The sequence below is a fragment of the Lithobates pipiens genome, unplaced genomic scaffold (genome assembly GCF_037356315.1).
Source record: "Lithobates pipiens isolate NorthernLeopardFrog02 unplaced genomic scaffold, aLitPip1_a1.2 Scaffold_19, whole genome shotgun sequence".
NCBI lineage: Eukaryota > Metazoa > Chordata > Amphibia > Anura > Ranidae > Lithobates > Lithobates pipiens.
Genome location: NW_027507764.1, coordinates 194,312,468 through 194,333,144, shown reverse-complemented (window position 1 = coordinate 194,333,144; position 20,677 = coordinate 194,312,468). Strand labels below are relative to the sequence as shown.

General features: G+C 46.0%; 1 protein-coding gene across 2 annotated transcripts in view; it reads right to left on the bottom strand.

Annotated features, from left to right (window-relative positions):
* Positions 1-8,475: 8,475 nt before the first annotated feature.
* The window catches only part of TPK1 (thiamin pyrophosphokinase 1), an 805,392-nt gene continuing 793,190 nt past the window's right edge, over positions 8,476-20,677 (bottom strand). For both annotated transcript variants that reach the window (XM_077491603.1, XM_077491602.1), the window contains exon 9: positions 8,476-19,783. In XM_077491603.1, coding sequence (XP_077347729.1) covers positions 19,653-19,783 — 131 coding nt within the window. In that variant the 3' untranslated portion in view covers positions 8,476-19,652. The remainder of the gene's footprint in view (positions 19,784-20,677) is intronic.

Sequence of the window (20,677 nt, the reverse complement as noted above, 5' to 3'; positions counted from 1 at the left end):
CACCTATTAGTGCCCATCTGTGCTGCCTATCAGTGCCCATCCGTGCCGCCTATCCATGCTCATTCGTGTGGCCTATCCATACCTATCCGTGCCCCCTATCCATGCCAATCCGTGCTGCCTATCAGTGCTGCATATCAGTGCCCATCAATGCCACCTCATTGTTGACCATCAGTGCCACCTTATCAGTGCCTGTCAGTGCAGCCCCATCAGTGCCCATCAGTGAAGGAGAAAACATACTCATTTTCATTTTTAAATTTGTTTAGCAGAAAATAAAAATCCCAGAGGTGATCAAATACCACCAAAGTAAAGCTCTATTTGTGGGAACAAAATGATAAAAAATTTGTTTGGGTACAGTGTAGTATGACCGCGCAATTGTTATTCAAAGTGCGACAGCACTGAAAGCTGAAAATTGGTCTGGGCAGGAAGGTGTATAAGTGCCCTATATTGATGTGGTTAAGATACAGAGCCCTGTAGTGAACTAGTGAGTGATGTCATCCACGTGGGGGTTTAGAGCCTCTTAAAGTTTTAGGGCTTATGTGAGGGGAAGGCTAAGCAATAGGATCAGCTAAGGTTATTGAGGTCAGGGGTAATAGAGAGCCGTTTCTACATTATATTTTTTTTCAAAGCCGAGTGCCAAAATCCAAAGTACCTACAAACCACCTCTGACATACAAAGATAGTTATTTGTATTTGGTGTTTCCTATGCAGTACAAACATTTTACCAGTTTTGTGAACGATGAAAGGTGGCACATGCTACTCTTGCCAATTTATTTGTTCTCATTTGTTGTTTAATTTCTTTGGCTTTCCATGAGGTTATGAATGAAAGTGGTTTTAGGACGCGTTTTCTAAGACCTGGAAATCAAAGTAAATAGCCTCCTTAAATCCCACATTATGTGAGGGTACAATTGACTGCACATCAGATAGGCTGAAAAGTGAGCATACAAACAAAGGGAATGCTGCAGCAAACTGTGAAGCTAGTAAAAGAAATCTAATGTCTAAATACTATAAACAGAAGCCGCACACAATGGGAAAATAACACGCTGTAATATTGTACACATATCAACAAACCCTGCTGGAATAATTGCTTTGACAAATGGAGCAGAACCACAAGAAATGCATAAATTGTGAAGAACAGTGGTGGGTCTGTTTGATTTTTCCGTTTTTGAATGAATGAGGCCATTGTGTCCTATTTGTTTATGTATTTCTCAACCTTCCTTAAAGTGCCAATATCTTTTATCAAAGAAACACACTATACTATCTTGTTTTATAAGGCATAGTGCTTTGCACTGGGCAACAAGTTGCACTTAGGATTGTGAAGTCATTCTCACCAGAGTTTGTATGTTCTCCTTATATTTATGGGTTTCCTCCTACAATGTAAAAACTCACTCATAGGTTTTTCACCTTCTGTCCCAAGAGGTAGATGTCTGACTCCTGTAATTTTTTTTTTCCGGATTGATACTTCTATGTCACCCCATTAGAGAGGCTTGTATTATAGGCCTGCAAACGAGGTTTGCTGGTGTGCCTGGGCACACCCTAATCGCCCTGTGCACATTAGCATTATTGCTTCTTTGTGCTGGGGTAGCGCACTGTGCAGCGTGCTCCCAGCACAGAAACCGGGCTCTTACCAGGTCTCCTATTAACAATCACTCTTGGTTCCGGGTCACCTGATTGGCTATCAGAGTGATCAGTCACTGTATAGCCCACCCCTGTGTTTTCTTTATCTCCTGAATGAAGAGAAAGGTACATTGTATCTTTCTCTCCTTGCAATAGAAAAAAATGTAAACAAATGTGTGTAAAAAATTTTTTTTTACAAAAATTTGAAAATAAAGGAGTAAAATAGCTAGATCAAGGTTTGATGAAAATTATTTTTTTTACTACGTTGGGCCAGTTTTCCTTTGATAATAAAAAAAAATCTGTAGATATCAATTACCATTTACCAAGGAAAAATAAATATAAATTAGTTGCACTGCCAAGGAAACAACTAGTGATCAACCAGTGTTAAAAAATAATAAATATAGGTACATCAGTGTGACCCAGTAAATAGATTGGTGACAAAATATAGCACAATGTTACTGAAAAAATTATAATTATAAACATATAGTGACAAGATATGAAAAAAGTAACAAAAAATAAATGTGCAGTTTGAAAAATATAAAGCAAACAAGCAACCTAATAAAGTCCATAAACACTCTAGCTAATGATGTGAATAGCTGAGATGTCTGGTGTAAGTGCAATCTTCCACCACCGAGTGCTGAACACCGTAAAAATGATGCGCTTACCAAAAGGCAAGCAATTAAAGCTTGCGGCTAAACACTCAGCCAGGGCCTTTTTTCAAGGAGGTCCGGGGTGTCAGATACTGGAACACACTGCAGCCAATGAACCGGTAGTGGGGGAATCCAGGGACTAACGATATTGTGTCAGGTATCACACAAAGACAAGGGAACTTCCCATAGTGTAATACTTCCCATAGTGTAATACTGATACGAATATTTAATGTAGAAAATTAAAAGTTACACTTACAAAATATTAGAGTTAAAATAGCATGAGTAGCCGATGGGTTGTGAACGCTCGTATGCTCAGATGATCTCAACGTGATGACGTCAGCACGTCCTGTCCACCCGACGCGCATTTCGTCATAAAATTGACGTCATCTGGTGCCCGCTCAGCTATTCACATAATTAGCTAGAGTGTTTATGGACTTTATTAGGCTGCTTGTTTGCTTTATATTTTTCAAACTGCACACTTATTTTTTGTCACTTTTTTCATATCTTGTCACTATATGTTTATAATTATAATATTTTTTCAGTAACATTGTGCTATATTTTGTGACCAATCTAATATTGGGTCACACTGATTGATTACTAGTTGTTTCGCTGTCAGCGCAACTAATTTCTTTTTCTTTTTCCTCATTATATGTGTGTATCTCATCTATTAGTTGCTGCTTCATAGTTTAGGATCTATTATTTTTTGTTAGGAGCGCGGTATTTTCCTCCTTTTCCAATTACCATTTACCACCAAATGAAAGCCCAATTTGTCCTGAAAAAACAAGGTATAATCCACCTGGACACAAAGTAATTGCAATGATATGTAGAGTTGTACTAATGCATGTCAAAGTTGTAAAATAGTTTTTCAGATGTTAACATTTGTTTTACCCTTAGTGCCCGTTCACACAGGGGCGACGCGACTTGCAGCGCGTCTCACAGACGCGACCTGCACACGACTTCAGCGGCGACTTGCAAAATGACTTCTGTATAGAAGTCAATGCAAGTCGCCTGAAGTCGCCCTGAAAATACTACAGGAACCTTTTTCTAAGTCGGAGCGACTTGAGTCGCTCCTATTAGAACGGTTCCATAGTACAGAACGGAGCGCGACTTGTCAGGCGGCTAAGTCGCCTGACAAGTCGCGGTAGTGTGAACGGGCACTTAGTCACTAAGGGACTAATTAAATGTTTTAATACATTCAAAAAATGAAAGTGTTTGTTTATATCGATAAATGGATATTTCATTAACCACTTGATCTCTGGAAGGTTTTACTCCCAGTGTGACCTGGGTATTTTTTGCTATTAAAGAGGAAGTAAACCCTGATGGGTTTACTTCCTCTTTGATTCCCTGCAAAGGTAAAGCATAATGGACTACTATGCATCGCATAGTTGTCCATTATGTGTCACTTACCTGACACAGGAGCCAGCGAAGTCACCGCTGTCCCCTGTAGTCCGGAGCCTCCATCTTCTTGGTGGGTCTCGCTGCTCCGGCGCTGTCATTCGTCGGAGCATGCGCACGGGAGCCACCACTCGTGGCATATCGCTGTGTTTGAGTCGTACCATACCCCGTTTTTCCGAAAATAAGACCTAGCGTGATTGTCTGTGATGGCTGCAATATAAGCTCTACCCCGTTTCCAATATAAGCCCTACCCTGAAAATAAGACCTATAAGGGCTTATTTGGGGGGTAGGGCTTATATTGAAGCCATCACCGACAATCATGCTGGGTCTTATTTTCAGGGAAACAGGGTAGTAACATTTGTAAAGGGGAGGAGTTGGTAAGATGACCACTCCCACGTGGGGGCGCCAGAAATATTTCTGCACCCAGGCTTCTGTGACCCTAGGACCGGCCCTGCATCCTGCTACATGTCTTTGGTAAATCAAAAGTCCCAATAACTATTTATCAATTGTGTGTAAAAGTTACAAACAAATGGCAACCACCCCAACCTATAACTGTCCTTTGCAACAACACATAAAAAGGGCAACGCACATCAAAGAAACATTTCCCATTCACTTTCCTGCTAGCCTGCAACAAAGCCAAACTGGTCCTGTCTAACAGTTTACATTAAAAACAAGGGGTTTCGTCGCATGCATTTGCAAACATACAGTAAGTTTAAGCCGCAGTGGCCACATCACGGCACCTCAGTTTACTTACTCGATAGTTTTGAGAGTCTCCTGGATTGGAACACACATATAGCAGTTAGATAGATTAAGGGTAGGCGTGCCTGGAGGGAGCCCACCTCTCCTTAAAGGTATAGGGATGCACAGGACACCCAGCAAGGGTACAATGGCAGCTGACGTTATTCTGTGTGTACCCGCACCGATTCACAAACTACATACAAATGGCAACTTATTATATAAGGGGTCCATATAGTGAACTTGGTGTCGAGTTATTCACTTTACAGTCAACAAAGAGGACAAGGGGGCACTCTTTACGTCTAGAGGAAAAGAGTTTTCATCTCCAAATACAGAAAGGTTTCTTCACGGTAAGAGCTGTGAAAATGTGGAATAGACTCCCTGCAGAGGTGGTTCTGGCCAGCTTAGTGGATTGCTTTAAGAAGGGCCTGGATTATTTCCTAAGTGTACATAATATAACTGGGTACTAACATTTATAGGTAAAGTTGATCCGGGGAAAATCCGATTGCCTCTCAGGGGATCAGGAAGGAATTTTTTCCCCCTGCTATAGAAAATTGGATCATGCTCTGCTGGGGTTTTTTGCCTTCCTCTGGATCAACTGTGGGTATAGAATTGGGTATATGGGATTATATGATATTATTATTATAATTTTTTTTTGTGGTTGAACCTGATGGACTTGTGTCTTTTTTCAACCTGACTAACTATGTAACTACTCCAACCTATAACTGTTCTTTGTAGCAAGGAGCACATGGAAGGGCAGCTCACTTACCAGCTAGCCTGCAACAATTTACTGTGGTCCTAACTCTAGTTTTGAGAGTCTCCCAAATAGGGAGCCTTGGACAGGTATGCCTGGAGGGAGTACACACCTCCTTAAAGTTAAAGTGCTTACAAACTATGGTTTATATACTGGAATTTATGCAGCTATAGATGCTATACTAGTAATGACAGTGATGAGTGAATTATAGTGTGGCAGACAATCTGGCACTAACTGACACTGGCTGGGAGGAACACTAACTAACTGACACTAACATCGCTAGTGACACTAATACAGTGATCAGTGATAATACTGTATACTGTTCTAATGACAATTATTGGATGACAGGGGTGATCAGAAGGCCTATCAAGGTGTTAACTGTGTGCCTAACAAGTTTATGGGTGCTACTTTTACGCACATAATCTGGCTTTTTTCTCCCTGAACTCAGAGTTAATTTCATGGAGAAGAAACACCCAGATTGCTGTTCAGTGTTCTGTGTGTTTGTACACACAGAACTCTGTACTGTTATTGGACACAGCCAATCAGCAGGTATAGAGCCAAAATCATTGGCTGTAACCTGCTGACAAACTCTTGCTGTGTCCAATCATCGCACAGCACAGAAAAGAAGATGGATTGAGACGTACCTGTACTTTGCCATACCTGGCTGTGCCACCTACTAGCAGTAAGTTGTTAAAAAATGTTTCATTACATCCTAAAATGTTTGTTTACATTTGTTTATAATAGAGTGTGTTTGTGTGTGTGTGTGTATATATATATATATATATATATATACACACACAATATGTTGTTTGAGTGTTGGGGTGCAAACTCTATTGCTATGGGCTGCGCACACCTATGATCACAATCACCCCCCCCCCCCCCCATGTTCCTAAACACCAGCACACATCGCACTGACAAGCCATGTACTTAGTGCTGTCATGTGAAAAGACACTCACCAATGAGCAGTGTGCAGAGGAGAAACATGCTCTGAGGCACTTCTAGGTGGAGTTGCAGTCCAGGTGTGTTGGAAAGTGTCACGATGGGGGAGCTCATTATGAGTTTATTACACAATGGTCACTACATACTTAGCAAGCTTTTTTCATACTTGCCTCCTGGGCTGGGCCTTTTGGCTGGGACCAAAGGAATTTTTATACTGCCCAAAGGCATTGCACTGCACATTGACACCTGAAGCACTTTCTCCGCTTTCCTTTCATGTTTGCTTGTCATTGTTTATTTTTGCATGTACACAGGTTAGCACTTACTCCCAACTAATAGGGTGTAGGTCCTCAGGCTTGCCCTAGAAGTCTGGGGAGGGGGGGCGGGGACATGTTCTTTTTGGTCAGGTTCTTCCTCTCCCATGGGGTCTCCCTTCCATTGTGCCCAACCTTGTACTTGGGTAGGCCTTGCTTCTGCAGGTCACCTAAAGAAAGGGGTCTGTCTGGTTTCGGCTGGGTGGACCAGGAGTGCCTCAGTCCTTGTCAAGAGTCTTGCACCCCAGGGGATCTGGGCCAGGGTCCTTTCTCTTTGGGGGAGAAGCATATGTACACCCTGTGCACTTTTTTTGTGTGCTTCACATTTGTGTACTCAATTTTTATGCACTTGGTGTTTAGTTTCAAGTGTGCTCACTGCAACAAGCAGCTTCCAAACAGCTTACATATGCATGAGAACCATACTCTTTACATTGTGCTGCACAGTACATATCCCTCACTGTTGTACAGCAGTTGTGCTATAACTTACATTATCCTAACCACAGCACTTTGTGCATTATATACCTGTCATCTGCACTTTATAGGCTATATGGTAATTACATATTCCTGACCAAAGTTTTCATTATCTCAACAGTTGCCAGCTGCTAAATAGTCCTTAACTATTTTTCTTCTTTTTTTTGTATTCTTTCTTTTATTCATTTTCTTAATTCAAAGATTTTATTCAACATATCACAATCATTAAAATCCCTTTGTATACCCCCCACCATAATTTTGTACCCCCTCTCCCCTACAAAGAAAGAAAAAAAAAAACAGAGGAAAAAAACACCCTCCCACCCCACTCTCCCACCCCACTTCCTTCCTTCTTTGAATTTTCCCAATTAACCAATTCACTGCATACCCATAATGTTGGTGTCCTAATCTGTTCTCAGTCTCCTATGCCCAGCATTTCCATATACCACTTTGATTTCTTAAACTCTAACTCTCTTAAACTCTAACCGTTTCCCCCAGGTATCCTTATATCTCTCTACTAAGTCCTCTCCTGCATATATTGTCTCTTCGATGGAGATGCTTGGTCAATTGTTAGGGCCCATGCCTTCATTCTAGGATTTTTTTTGTGTTCCCCAGCACCTGGGGATCCAAACTTTAGCTGTATTTAATAGGTGGTACTAAATATATCCTGTATTATGCTATGGGTTTTTCTGTTTTATGGAACTAACATCCCCAGGGTTCGACCTGTATGTGCTCCCCTGTTATTTCCTGGATTGCCTTAGCAATCTCCCTCCAAATGACCTGTATCTTAGTACAATCTGCAAGTACTAGGCGCATCCCCTCCAACACAGGGAAAACACATCCAGCACAGACCTCTGCGCCCTCAGCAGGGTCACATACCATCTGGCAAAAAGTTTAAAACTCATTTCTGTCGTCTTGGCATCCATTGAGGAGAAGCACGCTAATTTTAATATTTTTCTCCTCTGGTGCTCATCCAATTCTATCCCCAGGTGCTGCTCCCATTTCCAGGTAAGACGGGAACTCAGGTTCTGTTTCTTGCACCAGTACCTAGTATATTTTTGAGATACTGTGCTAGATACAGGAAGGAGAGCTGAGCAGATTTTCTATTGGTTTAAGATTATCTTTTCCCCCGTAATGGCTGCAGTGTCTGTGCAAGTCTTTATTTGTCTAATGGCTTACTACCACATTTTTTCTTTAATTAAAAGAATGAACAAATCCTTACCCCAATGCATCACATTTTGTAACTGTATCACCTCTTCTTTTGTCCAACCAACAAAATATATATAATCTCCTTTCCCAGGTATAAAATAATTTGTGTCTATTAATGAAATCAAAGGTAAATTGTACTCCCAGTGATAGTGCTTACAAAGGCTATCCCATTTTCTAAAGACATTTCTTGTCGGCGGATTTGTGTTTTTTTCAAAATCTCGATAAAATCATGGAATCCAAACCATCCTGCCTAACTCTACTTTACTCTGTGCATATTCTATCTCATGTCTCTGGTACACAAAGAGTCCTTGGCTTTTTCTCTCTTCCCTCTTTAGAGTACATTACCATGGGTTTAGCTTATAGCTTAATAAAAGAAAAACATAAGTAAACACATATAAAGATTGTTTTTAAATGTATTTTATTTATAAAGAAATATATATTTGCTTTAAGAGAGAAGATATGCCCAAAAATGCTACTCCCTTTTGAGGCACTTATTGAAAATGACAATATTTAAATTATATAAAATGTATACTGTATATATGCAGTGTTAGGCATTATTGTTTTCAAAGTAATATATACAACTATTGATACAATTTACTTGAGTTGAACACTGCACAGATATTGCAAAGCAGTAGGAAAATTACTTTTTTTTAATCACAGTAGCAGCTGAAACCACTACCAGTTGCAAATTTGGAACCAGTGATTTTAGTTGGACATAAATTAAACTGCATATCTGATATCTTTCAAAACAAAATAGAACATGATACAACTTCCTTATCAGTACCTACCATTATATAGTATATACATTTTTTATCTTGGAGTATAGTACAGGACAACAGGGCTGTAGTTATACATCTTGAGTTATAATATGCAGACTACCTTCGTGAACCAAACCGGCTTTCTATGAAGCTGGTAAACATATATGCAGTGCAGCACCAGTGCGAATTCAGTGCACATTTAAAGAGAGTCCTGTGCGTTTTCTGAGCACTGCAGTGTGGTTTAGAAGCGAATATCAGGTTCATTGCCTTCTATGGGAACGCTTCTGAATCACACGTCATCAGTTTTGAGAAAAAAAAAGTGTGGGGGTCTCCCCCCCCAATCCATACCAGGTCCGTCGGGTATAGATTTTAAGGGACACTTAACGCCAAAAAAAATAAATAAAAATAAATAAAAAAAAAAAGAGTGGGGGTCCCCCAAAATCCATACCAGACCCTTATCCAAGCATGCAGTCTGGCAGGTCAGGAAAGGGGGGGCAAGCCCCCCAAATTCATTACAGGCCACATGCCCTCAACATGGTGGAGTGATTTCCCACCCCAAAGCACCTCTTCCCAGGTGGAGGCTTTTCATAATCTTTGGTTTACATTAAGCTGTCAGTGGGTTCCCTGGTGAGTCATCGATTGTTAAGGACTCGGTGGCTGGCTTCCCAGCCTGCTCCTTAAAACGGAGGTCCACCCTAAAGTGGACCTTCCGCTCATCGGAACCCTCCCCCTCTCCGGCGCCACAATTGGCACCTTTCAGGGGGAAGGGGGGTGCAGATACCTGTACAGTACAGGTATCTGCACCCACTTCCGGGATAGCTCTCTGCGGAAAGGGGCGTAGATTACGTCCCTTTCCGCAAGTGCCTGCCCCCTTTCCGCAAGTGCCCCGCTGCCTACTGGGAAACACACAGATCCCAGAGGCAGCGGGGACCGTCCTTATTGCGCAGCGTGACTCGCGCATGCGCAGTAGGGAACCGGGAAATGAAGCCGAAAGGCTCCATTTCCTGATTCCCATACCCAAGATGGCGGCGGCAGCACCCGAGAGACGATCTAGAGATCGGCTTCGGGTGCCGACATCGCGGGCGCGCTGGACAGGTAAGTGTCACTATTTTAAAAGTCAGCAGCTGCAGTATTTGTAGCTGCTGGCTTTAAAAAAAAAAAAAAAAACGCGGAGTCCCGGCGGACTCCCGCTTTAACAACCAGCTATTGGTAGAGATACCAGTGGCCATCGGCTCTGAAAATTTTCTTGTGAATTGTATTGGAAATCACAACAGTTGCTCTAGAAATTTGCAGTGAAGATGGACCAGAAATTCACACCACACGTGTGAACCCGGTACAATAGAAAAAGTTTGGGGTAACATTGTTATAAAAACCTTTTTCTAACATTCCTAAGGCTGGGATCACACTTGCCCGGTGAGAATTGTGCATCTGTTTTTACTGTAAATAGAAAAAGCATTTGTTCAGCAGTTCAGGTGCATTTTTGATGCAGTTCTGATGCGAATTTGCAAGGCTCAGGACAGGATTTTTGTCACAGTTGCATTTTCAGTGTTTGCCAATATAGAAGATAAAGGGTGTCAAATCCTGTAGTAGGGGGGGGCGTGTCCGGCAGCCGACCTGGAAGGACGCACGTTGTGAGTGCTCTCCTTCAGCCCGCCGCTACAAGGCACTAATTCGGGGACTTACCTGCGCCTTATGGGGAGATCGCGGGCCACTCGTTCCTCCTCACTCCGGGGAACGCCTCAGCCTCCGCCGGGACCCGCCGCGGCCTTTAAAAACTACTTCCAGCCGCCCGAGGCCTTGCCGGGCGGCGGAAGCAAGATGGCGCCGGACGGCGCGGAGCCACTCGGACGGACTCCTCCGGCCCCCTCTGACCTCCGGACGGATGCCGCACATCAGCCCCCGCTCCCCCCGGAGCCCGCGGGGGAGCGGGAAGCCTTTTGTCACCCCTCGGACCCTGCTCTGGACTGCCGGGAGGCCCCGGATGGGCCGGCCAGGGATCCACTCCTGCTAGGCCGCAGCGACAAGATGGCGCGGATCGGGCGCCCGACGTCCTCCCAGGTATGCCAGCCTTCTCCCCTGCCTGCAACCGCACAGCCCCTGTCCCGGCCTGCCTCCTCCCGGGACGCTTTGCAGGGTAGGCAATGTACAGGAGAGGCCACCCAGGGTTCCCCATCTTCCGCCCCCCCCTCTGTGCTCTGGGGGGAGCAGGCCGCAGATCCACCACCCTCCCTGCTGTATACCCAGTGCTCAGAGGCCTTCCCCCGCCTTCTCCGCTCAGCTCCTCTCCCGAGCACGGCCCTCAGCTCGTCCCTGTCCCCCACATCCCCGGGCATCTTGGAGGACTCTCGGGAGTGCTTGGACTGTCCCCCTAGTGGGGATGCTGGAACGCCCCTGGCGGCTGTGGGGGGGGCCCCAGTGACATGGCCGCGGCCTGCCTCTCCTAAGGCGCAGAGGCCCCCCCGTTCTCGGGACTCTAGCGAAGTCAGGGTCCGTCCAGATGTCACCCCCTCCTATGCCCAGGTGGCCCGGGCCCCTGGCCGCCTCCGAGGAACTGCCCAACTGGACCCCTCACCCTGCCCCCCCATGCTACCTCCTGGGCTGACCCCAGGGGACCTCTGCCATCGTGGCCCCCCTCTCCCACCCGGGAACTGCAGCGGGGTGAGCCGCCTCTCCACTCTCCGCCCTCCTTGTCTTCATCTCAATGCCGTGAGGCCGTCCGTCCTGACTGGCAGATATACCTGCAATCTATGCCGACGAAAGAGGACTTTAAACAGCTTATTACGGAGGTACAGGCCACTTGCCGCGCTGAGATCCAGTCCCTGCACACTGGCCTCAAACATCTATCTGACCGTGTGGAGATGGTGGAAGAGGAGGTCCAGGAGACCAAGCTGGCGGTCCACCGTGTTCAGGTGGAGACCTCGGACCACCGCCTCCTGCTTCGGGATATGCAACGCCAAGTGGAAGACCTCGACAATAGAGGCCGCAGAAACAACATTCGCATTCGCGGCCTGCCTGAGTCGGAGGGCGCCGAGGACCTTCAGTCTTCACTGCAAATGCTATTCAACGAGATGTTGGGGGAAGACCCGGACAAGCACATTGAAATGGATAGAGCCCATCGGGCCCTGCGACCCAAAGGCCCAGCCTCCAAACCCAGGGACGTTATCTGCAGAATTCACTCCTTCCCGCTCAAGGAAGACATTATGCGCAAGTCCCGCACCATCCGAAATCTGGCCTTCGATAACTCACCGATTCAGCTTTATCCGGACCTCTCCTGGATCACGCTCCAAAAACGGAGGCTGTTGCAGCCTCTTCTCAGAGCCCTGCAAGATAAGAAAGTTCTATACAGATGGGGCTTCCCCTTCAGCCTGACCGCGAGACACCAAGGAAAATCGGCAACTCTCCGCTACCCGGAAGATCTTGTCCCCTTTTGTGACACTCTTGACATCCCTGTCCCTCATCTGCCTGATTGGGATCTGGTCGCCTCTCCCCCTCCGATGCCGGTGATCTGGCAGAAAGTCCCTTCAGCCAAACGGCGCAAAGGCCCGGATCCCCACCGCGGGTCACCCAAGCGCGACTGAAGTACTGGCCCTGTCCAACGGACGTCTCCCCTCTACGGTTTTTCTTTTTCCCCTATTTTTTGGGGTTTTGCTACTTTTTTCCCCCCCGATTGCCGGAGCTACATGTTTTTCCAGTTTTTTTTCCTCGGGCTGGCCTAGGTTGAGTCTCGGACCGGATCGACTCCCGGGTTACTGCCCCCCCCAGTGGTTTTCCACTTGTTGGTTCCTTTGGTGGAGTGGACTGTTGGTGCCTCCCTAACCCGACTTTTATTTTATTTTTGGGTTGGGGAGCCGATAAGGAACCGTGCGGATCCGGTGTCCCTATAGGACCTCCGGACCCGTTACTTGACAATGTTTTCTTTTATTTTGTACTGTGTTTCTGTCTCTTTTTTTTCCTCTCTCTCTAGGCTCTTTCCTCTTCTTGTTTCCTCAGAAGTGCCATGCCAGTGGTCCTCTCGGTTGCCGTCTCTCCTCCGGTGGTCGCCGCTCCTCCCGAGGCACCTGGGCCTCCAACAGACCGAGCTAAGTATGCCCTATGCTCTACCCCTACTTGACCATGGCTAAGATCCTGTCCCTTAACGTTCATGGCCTCAACTCCAACAAAAAGCGGCACCTGGCACTCAGGGAGTTCCGACAGGCGGGAGCGGATATAGTAATGGTCCAGGAGACGCATTTCAACCGGGGAGACTCCTTTGCGTTTGCCTCCAGGCATTTCCCTCAGGTTTACCAGGCCTTCAACCCGCGGAAGAGAGCGGGAGTAGCCATTCTTTTCCGGCAGGGAGTCCCCTTTACCTGTACCTCTGTGCACCTAGATCCACGGGGCCACTACATTATACTCCGTGGTCTGTGGCGCACGCAGGCACTGACCCTATGCGTCCTCTACGCCCCCAATGTCCATCAACATAAATTCTTATCTAAGGTGTTTTCCCGTTTGTTTAAGACGCCCCCCGGGCTCCTGGTGATAGGGGGGGACTTCAACCTTACTCAGTCCGCACTCCATGATCGCCTGGTGGTGGGCCTTCGGACGCCTCAGGCTAGGACCTTGAGAGACTCCAGGCTCTTCCGCCAAATTACCAGACGGCGGGGTCTTTTTGACGCCTGGCGAGCTTTGCACCCGCAAGACCGCCAGTACACCTTCTTCTCCGCTCCCCACGGCACGCACTCGCGCATTGATAACTTTTTTGTTAATAACACGACACTGCGGGCAGTCCAATCTGCAAATATACTCCCCATCTCCTGGTCAGATCACGCCCCCATAACTCTGACTCTAGCGCTAGACTCCCCCCTTTATAAGCCCTGCACCTGGAGGCTGAATAATTATCTCCTACAGCATGCTCCGGCAAAGGCAGAGCTGGAGTCTTCGCTCCGGCACTACTTTGTTGAGAACGACACCCCAGACATTTCACTTACTACCCTTTGGGCCGCCCATAAGGCTGTCATCCGGGGGCGCTGTATAGCTCTGTCTTCAGCCTTGAAGCGGGACGCACAGACCGCCAGGTTGCTGGCGGAAAAACGACTTAAGACCCTTGAGGCCCGTCTCTTGGTCTCCCCCTCCGTCCCCACCCTTAAGCAAATCGTCCAGACTAGGCAGACACTTCGGGACCTGGCGTTGGGATCGGTTGAGAAAGCTCTGGTCCGCTTACGACAACTGTACTATGACAAGGGGAACAAGGCACAGTCGCTACTGGCCCGGAAACTGGCGGACCGTACGGCGACCTCTGCCCCAGCCCAAATTAAAAATAAGGGGGGGGACCTTTTGACTCACCCCCAGGCGATAGTAGATGCGTTCGCGGACTATTATACTGACTTGTACAACAGACCGGACATCCCCCACAATCCCCCGACCTCGGACCAGTCCGCCCGCATCACCCAGTACTTGGACAATATAGTCCTACCCCGTCTACAAGCCGCGGACCTCCGAGAACTGAATGCCTCTGTTACCGAAGAGGAGCTCTTGGAGACTGTGAAGACCCTCCCCGCCCACAAGTCCTCGGGACCGGACGGGCTCCCCTATGAATATTACAAGGCGTTTATACCCCTCTTAAGCCCGTACATGACCAAGCTTTTTAACTCCTTTCTCCAGCAGACCCCGGTCCCGACCGACATGCTAGGCTCGTTTATCTCCCTTATTCCCAAGCCAGACAAAGACCCGACTGTTTGCGCTAGTTACCGACCTATAGCCCTGCTGAACGCTGATTTGAAAATTTTTACGAAGCTCCTAGCGAATCGCCTTAACACAATCCTCCCTTCCCTAATACACAAAGACCAAGTGGGATTTGTCCCCTTGAGACAGGCAGGGGACAATACTAGAAAGATCATTGACCTTATTGACGTGGCGAATAGGGATAACCTAGGATCTCTGGTTCTCAGTTTGGACGCCGAGAAGGCGTTTGACCGCCTCAGCTGGCCTTTTATGGAGGCCACGCTACACCGCATGGGCTTTCGGGGCCCGTATCTGCGAGCGGTGCGGCACCTCTACACCACCCCCTCCTCGCGGGTTAAAACCCCCTTCGCCACGTCCTCTACTTTTGCTATAACTAATGGCACCCGCCAGGGCTGTCCGCTTTCTCCTCTCCTTTTTGCTCTCTGTGTGGAGCCTCTGGCGGCTGCCGTTAGAAGCAACCCCGATATTCGGGGGATCCCGGTCAGGGGCAAGGAATTCAAGATTTCGCTCTTCGCAGATGACGTTATCCTTACCTTGGCTCAGCCCGGGATCTCACTCCCCAACCTCCACTCCGAGCTGGACCGCTATGGGGAACTCTCCGGCTACAAAATTAACCCGTCCAAATCGGTGGCCCTCCCCCTAAACATGGGGGCGTCTGAGACGACCCGCCTACGCTCCGCTTTCCCGTACAAATGGGAAAGCTCTTCCCTTAAATATCTTGGGGTCCTTCTTACACCTTCATTCCACTCCCTGTATCAGGCTAATTTCCCCCCCCTCTTTCGGGCGATTAGGGATTTACTACGTAAATGGAAGGCCCACCACATATCGCTCATAGGACGGATCACGTCTATTAAAATGGTGATCCTCCCCAAGCTCCTGTATCTGTTCCAGACGTTGCCGATCCCAGTCTCGTATGCACAGTTACGCGCGCTCCAGAAGGACCTGTTGAAATTCGTATGGAATTACAGAAAACACCGGGTCCCGAGCTCTGTCCTGACGGCCTCGCGCTCTGACGGCGGTTTGGCGTTCCCCGACCTAGTCCGCTACTACCAGGCCACTCAGCTGCGGGCCATAGCCTCCTGGTTTCCCCAGAAGTCTTATAATAGGTGGTCGGAGATTGAAAAGATCTGGCTGGCTCCTATACACCCGAACAGTTTCTTATGGGGAGCGAGGATTGATATAGATTCGGGTCGACTACTGGGGCCGATGGCCCAGCTTCGTCTCCTCTGGCGGAAGCTCTCCCGCGACCACAGCCTCCACTCGGAGTTCTCTCTACTGACCTCCTTCCTCTATAACCCGACTCTACCGACCAGCTTGACCCACCAGATGTCCTGGCCTTGGGCCTCGCGTGACCTGTTCCACTTGGGGCACCTAGTGGACCCCAGAACACGACGGCTGTTGTCCTTCTCGGAACTCCAGGCTAAGCATGACCTCTCCCATCAGACGTTCTACAGCTACCTACAAATTAGGCACTTTGCACAATCTAGGGCCCCTCACCTACGGTTCTCCCCGCCCTCTCCCTTTGAACAGATAATCCTGGCAGGACGGGATCGTAGAGGGTTGATCTCAGACATATACCGCGTCCTCAACACATACCACTTTCAAACGAAGGGGAAGCACTCCTACATGAAACGCTGGGAGGGGGAATTGGGTGAGGAGCTCCCCCTTGAGACCTGGCAGGGGGTGTGGCGCCAGGCAGCCAAATCCTCTCTGTGTACATTGTACAAGGAGAATTTCTACAAAATTATTTTCTTCTGGTACCAGACCCCGGATATTCTCCACAGGATATACCCCTCTACCTCGGATCGCTGCTGGCGATGTCTGAGGGAGCGGGGCTCCCTGTTCCATATCTACTGGGCCTGTCCCCTGATTGCCCCATACTGGCTTACGACTCGTGAGCTGCTCCAGCGTCTATTCGACGTTCCTGTACCCCACTCCCCTAAATTTTTCTTGATGGGCCTGTCCCAACCCGCTCTGACTAGGCCAGGCCGGAAGCTCCTTAGGCACATCCTGACAGCGGCCCGCTGCCTGATAGCCCTTAACTGGAAGAATCCATTGCCCCCGTCTAGAGAGGCCCTTTACTCTAGGATCAAGGACGTTGAGCTCATGGAGAAGATGACTGCCAGGGTAAGAGACAGGATTGAAGAGCATGACCTGGTCTGGGGGAGATGGCGGCTGCTGGAGGATTGATGGCGAACCGGTGTGGACATGGTGAAGTGGACCGTTGGCACTCTATTTCCTTTTCTCTGTTTTCCCCTCTTTCTTCCCTTCTCTCTCCTCTTCTCTCCTTCACTCTTCTCGTTCATACTACTGATGGTCCTTGCTTTGTTTTAAGTTTGGCATGTAAGCTACGCAGCGGACCCCGGGTGGCCTTTTGGTTTCCAGCACGGATAACTGACTTTTGGTGTCTGCCGTCCTGCTGTGCACCCTGGGTCGGTTGGTCTGATCCCGCTGTATTTCCCGGTACTGTACTTTTCTACACTGCCCACTTGCGATGGGCCTCCTGTGTTTTGGAAGCCATGTTACTATTGCTGTATGCCTGTACTACTACTTTTGTTATGCGACCACGAAAACTTAATAAATTGTTATTTGGAAAAAAATCCTGTAGTAGGAGAGAAATCTGTGCTGATCTCCTGAACTGAATCTTGAACACAACTGAACATATGTGTGATTTAGAAGCGTTCCCATAGAACTCAATGAGCCTGGAATTTGCACCACAGTGCTCAGAAAATGCGCCACATATATGTGAACCGCTTTAATGGAAATCAATGTTATTTCACATGTCATGCGAATTGGATGAAGTTCAAAAATCATCCAATTAGCATATATGTGAACTGAACCTTAATGTGAAGTCTAGCCAAAACTTTATTTCAGTTTTGAAAAGTGTGGTGAACAATCGGAACCTATTTACTGCTCTGTTACACATACACAGATAGCAATAAAAAGCAATACATTTTCCGAAAAAAATTAATAAAAATAAATCCTTTCTATATTGCTGATGGAGATTTACCCTAATTACTTGTCTGGTAAAACCATTATCACCATAACTGTAATGCCACGTACACAAGATCGGAATTCTCTTCGGAAAAAGCTCTGATGGTTTTCCGGACGGAATTCGGCTCAAGCTGTCTTGCCTACACACGGTCACACCAAATTCCGATAGTTTATAACGTGGTGACGTACAACACGTACGACGTGACTAGAAAAAGGAAGTTCAATAACCAGTAGCCAATAGCTTCTGTCTCGTAGTTGAATCTGAGAATGCGTGATTTTTGGCGTGTCAGAATTGCATACACACGATCGGAATTACCGATAGAAAGTTTTTCCGTCGGGAAAATTGAGAACATGCTATCAATTTTTGGCTGGTGAGAATTCGGCCAGCTAAATTCTGATGGAGCATACACACGGTCGCATTTTCCGATGAAAAGCTCTCATCGGTCTTTTTCTGGCCGGAACTCCGATCGTGTGTACGTGGCATAAGTGAGGGATACTCTTTCTAATGGAGCCCAATAGTGATTGTAGTTGTTCCCCACCCTATAAAAAAACTAAAAATTTTGGACAAACACATCAAGGAGCAGATCCATAAAGGAGAACATTTTAAGGCAGCAGTTAAATAACGGCCAAATAACTAAGTTGGAAAATTGATTCTGCACTGCGCGCTAACATAATATCCGAGACACAAAATCTATGACTGTGATTTCCTTCATAAAATACCTTTTACTAGCACTTTTCATTCTCAACAATTAAGTAGAATTTTAAAGCTTAAAGTAGTATTAAACATTCACAGGAAAAAGTTTACAGTGGACAGTGCAATCTCCAGGCAACCTGTTAGCTTGAGGAAGGGGAGGGGGAGGAAGGAGGAGGAGCAGGGGAGTGCCTTGTCATCTCAGGCTATAGGGTTATGTGTTTCTATTGATGCACACAGTGTAGAAAGGCACAACTTCAGTCCCTGCATGCAGGGGCAGCTCCATAGTATACTGCAAGAGAGAGGAGCCACCCTGAAACAGGAAAACTGGGGCAAAAGCGGTCATGGCACGAGCCTAAATTGGAAAAGACACAAGGAATAAAAGATGAAGAACTTGAAAACTAAATGACCAAATTTAGTTGTTGAAAATGCCTAAATATACTTTATCATCACTTTAAGTTTTGCTATTTAAAAAAAAAAAAATGGCACAAGGGGGGTACTTACATTGAACGAAAAGTTTCTGGTTGTTGTTTTGTTTGTTGAAAATGTAATGCCTATGCTTCCTTGTATACTCCTGCAGTTGTGATATTCCAGTGTTAATACGAGCCTCTAAACCAGTCACAGGCTCTTGTCAAAACTGCTGACTATGCCTGCCCTTTCTGCCCTCCCCGCTTCATTCCTTAAAGATGTACTATTGCTTCCCGCATTGAAAAGTGCTCTATGAATGGAGTATGAGGACCTTCCATTCATCCACCCGCCCTACATTAATAGAGAGCTGTTGATTGTAGGATGTACTCTCCCTGGTGCTGATTTAGAGAAGAAAAAAAAACAACTAAACTTAAAGAGGAACTTCACCAAGTGATATAAACATTCAAAGTCAGCAGCTACAAATATTGTAACTGCTGTCTTAATGTAAATGATTCTTCTCATTGCTGCTGGTCTTCAGTGCCGCCATCTTGGATTTGGCTGTGACTTCCTGATGAATCACAGCTGGCTCCACACTGATCATGTGCAAGATTGCCTGGTGCAGGAGACCTGCAGCCTCCTGGCATTTGTGGGGAATGGGGGAGGAACAAGCGATATCCTCCTTGCCATGCCTCTGCAACTCTATTATAGGAGGCGGGAAGAAGAGAATAAGCAGTACTTCACTTTTTGAGTGAAGTTCTTGCCCATATTATATGCAATCATGCTAATAGTTAGAACACCCAGTTTGGAAAACCTTTTTTGACATAAATTTGAAAAATTGAGAAAATGCTGCCAATATGAAAACAGTGTGGAATGTAAAATTTGACCTATGTCTTAGCAATAAAGTTTGACTTTCAAATAGTTTGTTTGCGATGAGGATAATCATTTGAACATTTTGTTGCTTTCTTCTCTAGAAGCTGCTCTTGTAGAATCTTTTCTTTAGTTGTTTTCATTCATTGATGGAGGACTTAATTCCCATGGTCCATATTAGAGGACTATCGGTTTCCACTGTAACAATGCCACTGCCATCGTAGGTATTTGAGGTGCTGACCAAAGTTCCAAATGCCAAGACTCCAGCAGCTGAAAAGAAAGGTTAAAAAACGGTTACTACCTGGAATTCTGAACGTAACAGAAATGTTTTCTTCATAGCACAATTGTTCATGTAAGACATAATATCTCATCTAACAGCACATGTGAATAGAGGTTATTCTAAGCCCTTTTATCTCTGAGGGTTCTCATTCATCCAGACTATGGTACAGCTGGTAGGTTCTATGCATATGTACTATGAGATGGAATAGTGATAACTTGGCAAGCAGATGACAACTTTGCAGCCTAATTTATCTCAATATTCCCGGATGTCTTGAATGTTAATATTTTCAGCCAAAAATCGAATAATATATCATCTAAAAATCATTGCATGCTGAAAAATTATAATAAATTAGCCATGATTACCAAAAAGATTCGAAGTTTAATAGGCTGAAGAGAACTTTTTTTTTAGCAGCTCTGTATTTTGGTCACTAGGTGGCAAAATTCACCTATTTTTGCAAACCTTACTGCTTATAAATAAATAAAAAAATAATTTATCAGAACATTGGAACAGACAACGGAGTCCAAGATTTCCCAAAGTCTCCCTGCGATTGTACTGTATGGAACCTTTTATGAGTACACTGATCTTTATGATATCGCTGTCTATTCTAAGACTGATAAAAGAGAATATGCCTTGATAAATTCCTATCTTTTCTGTATTCTCACAGCATGTTATTTCATAAAGTGCAGAAGGAAAAACTGTAGTCTTTTCATTCAGAAAAAAAAATAGGTGTATAGTACAGAAAAGTAATAAGCTAAAGGTCATATTTCATGCATCTTAGGGTGATCAGGGGGAAAAGGACCTTCCTGTACACAAAATGACAAAAGTACTGAAAGTCACAGCAAAAAATAAAAATAAAATAACATTAACTCAAATGGCGATTCTAT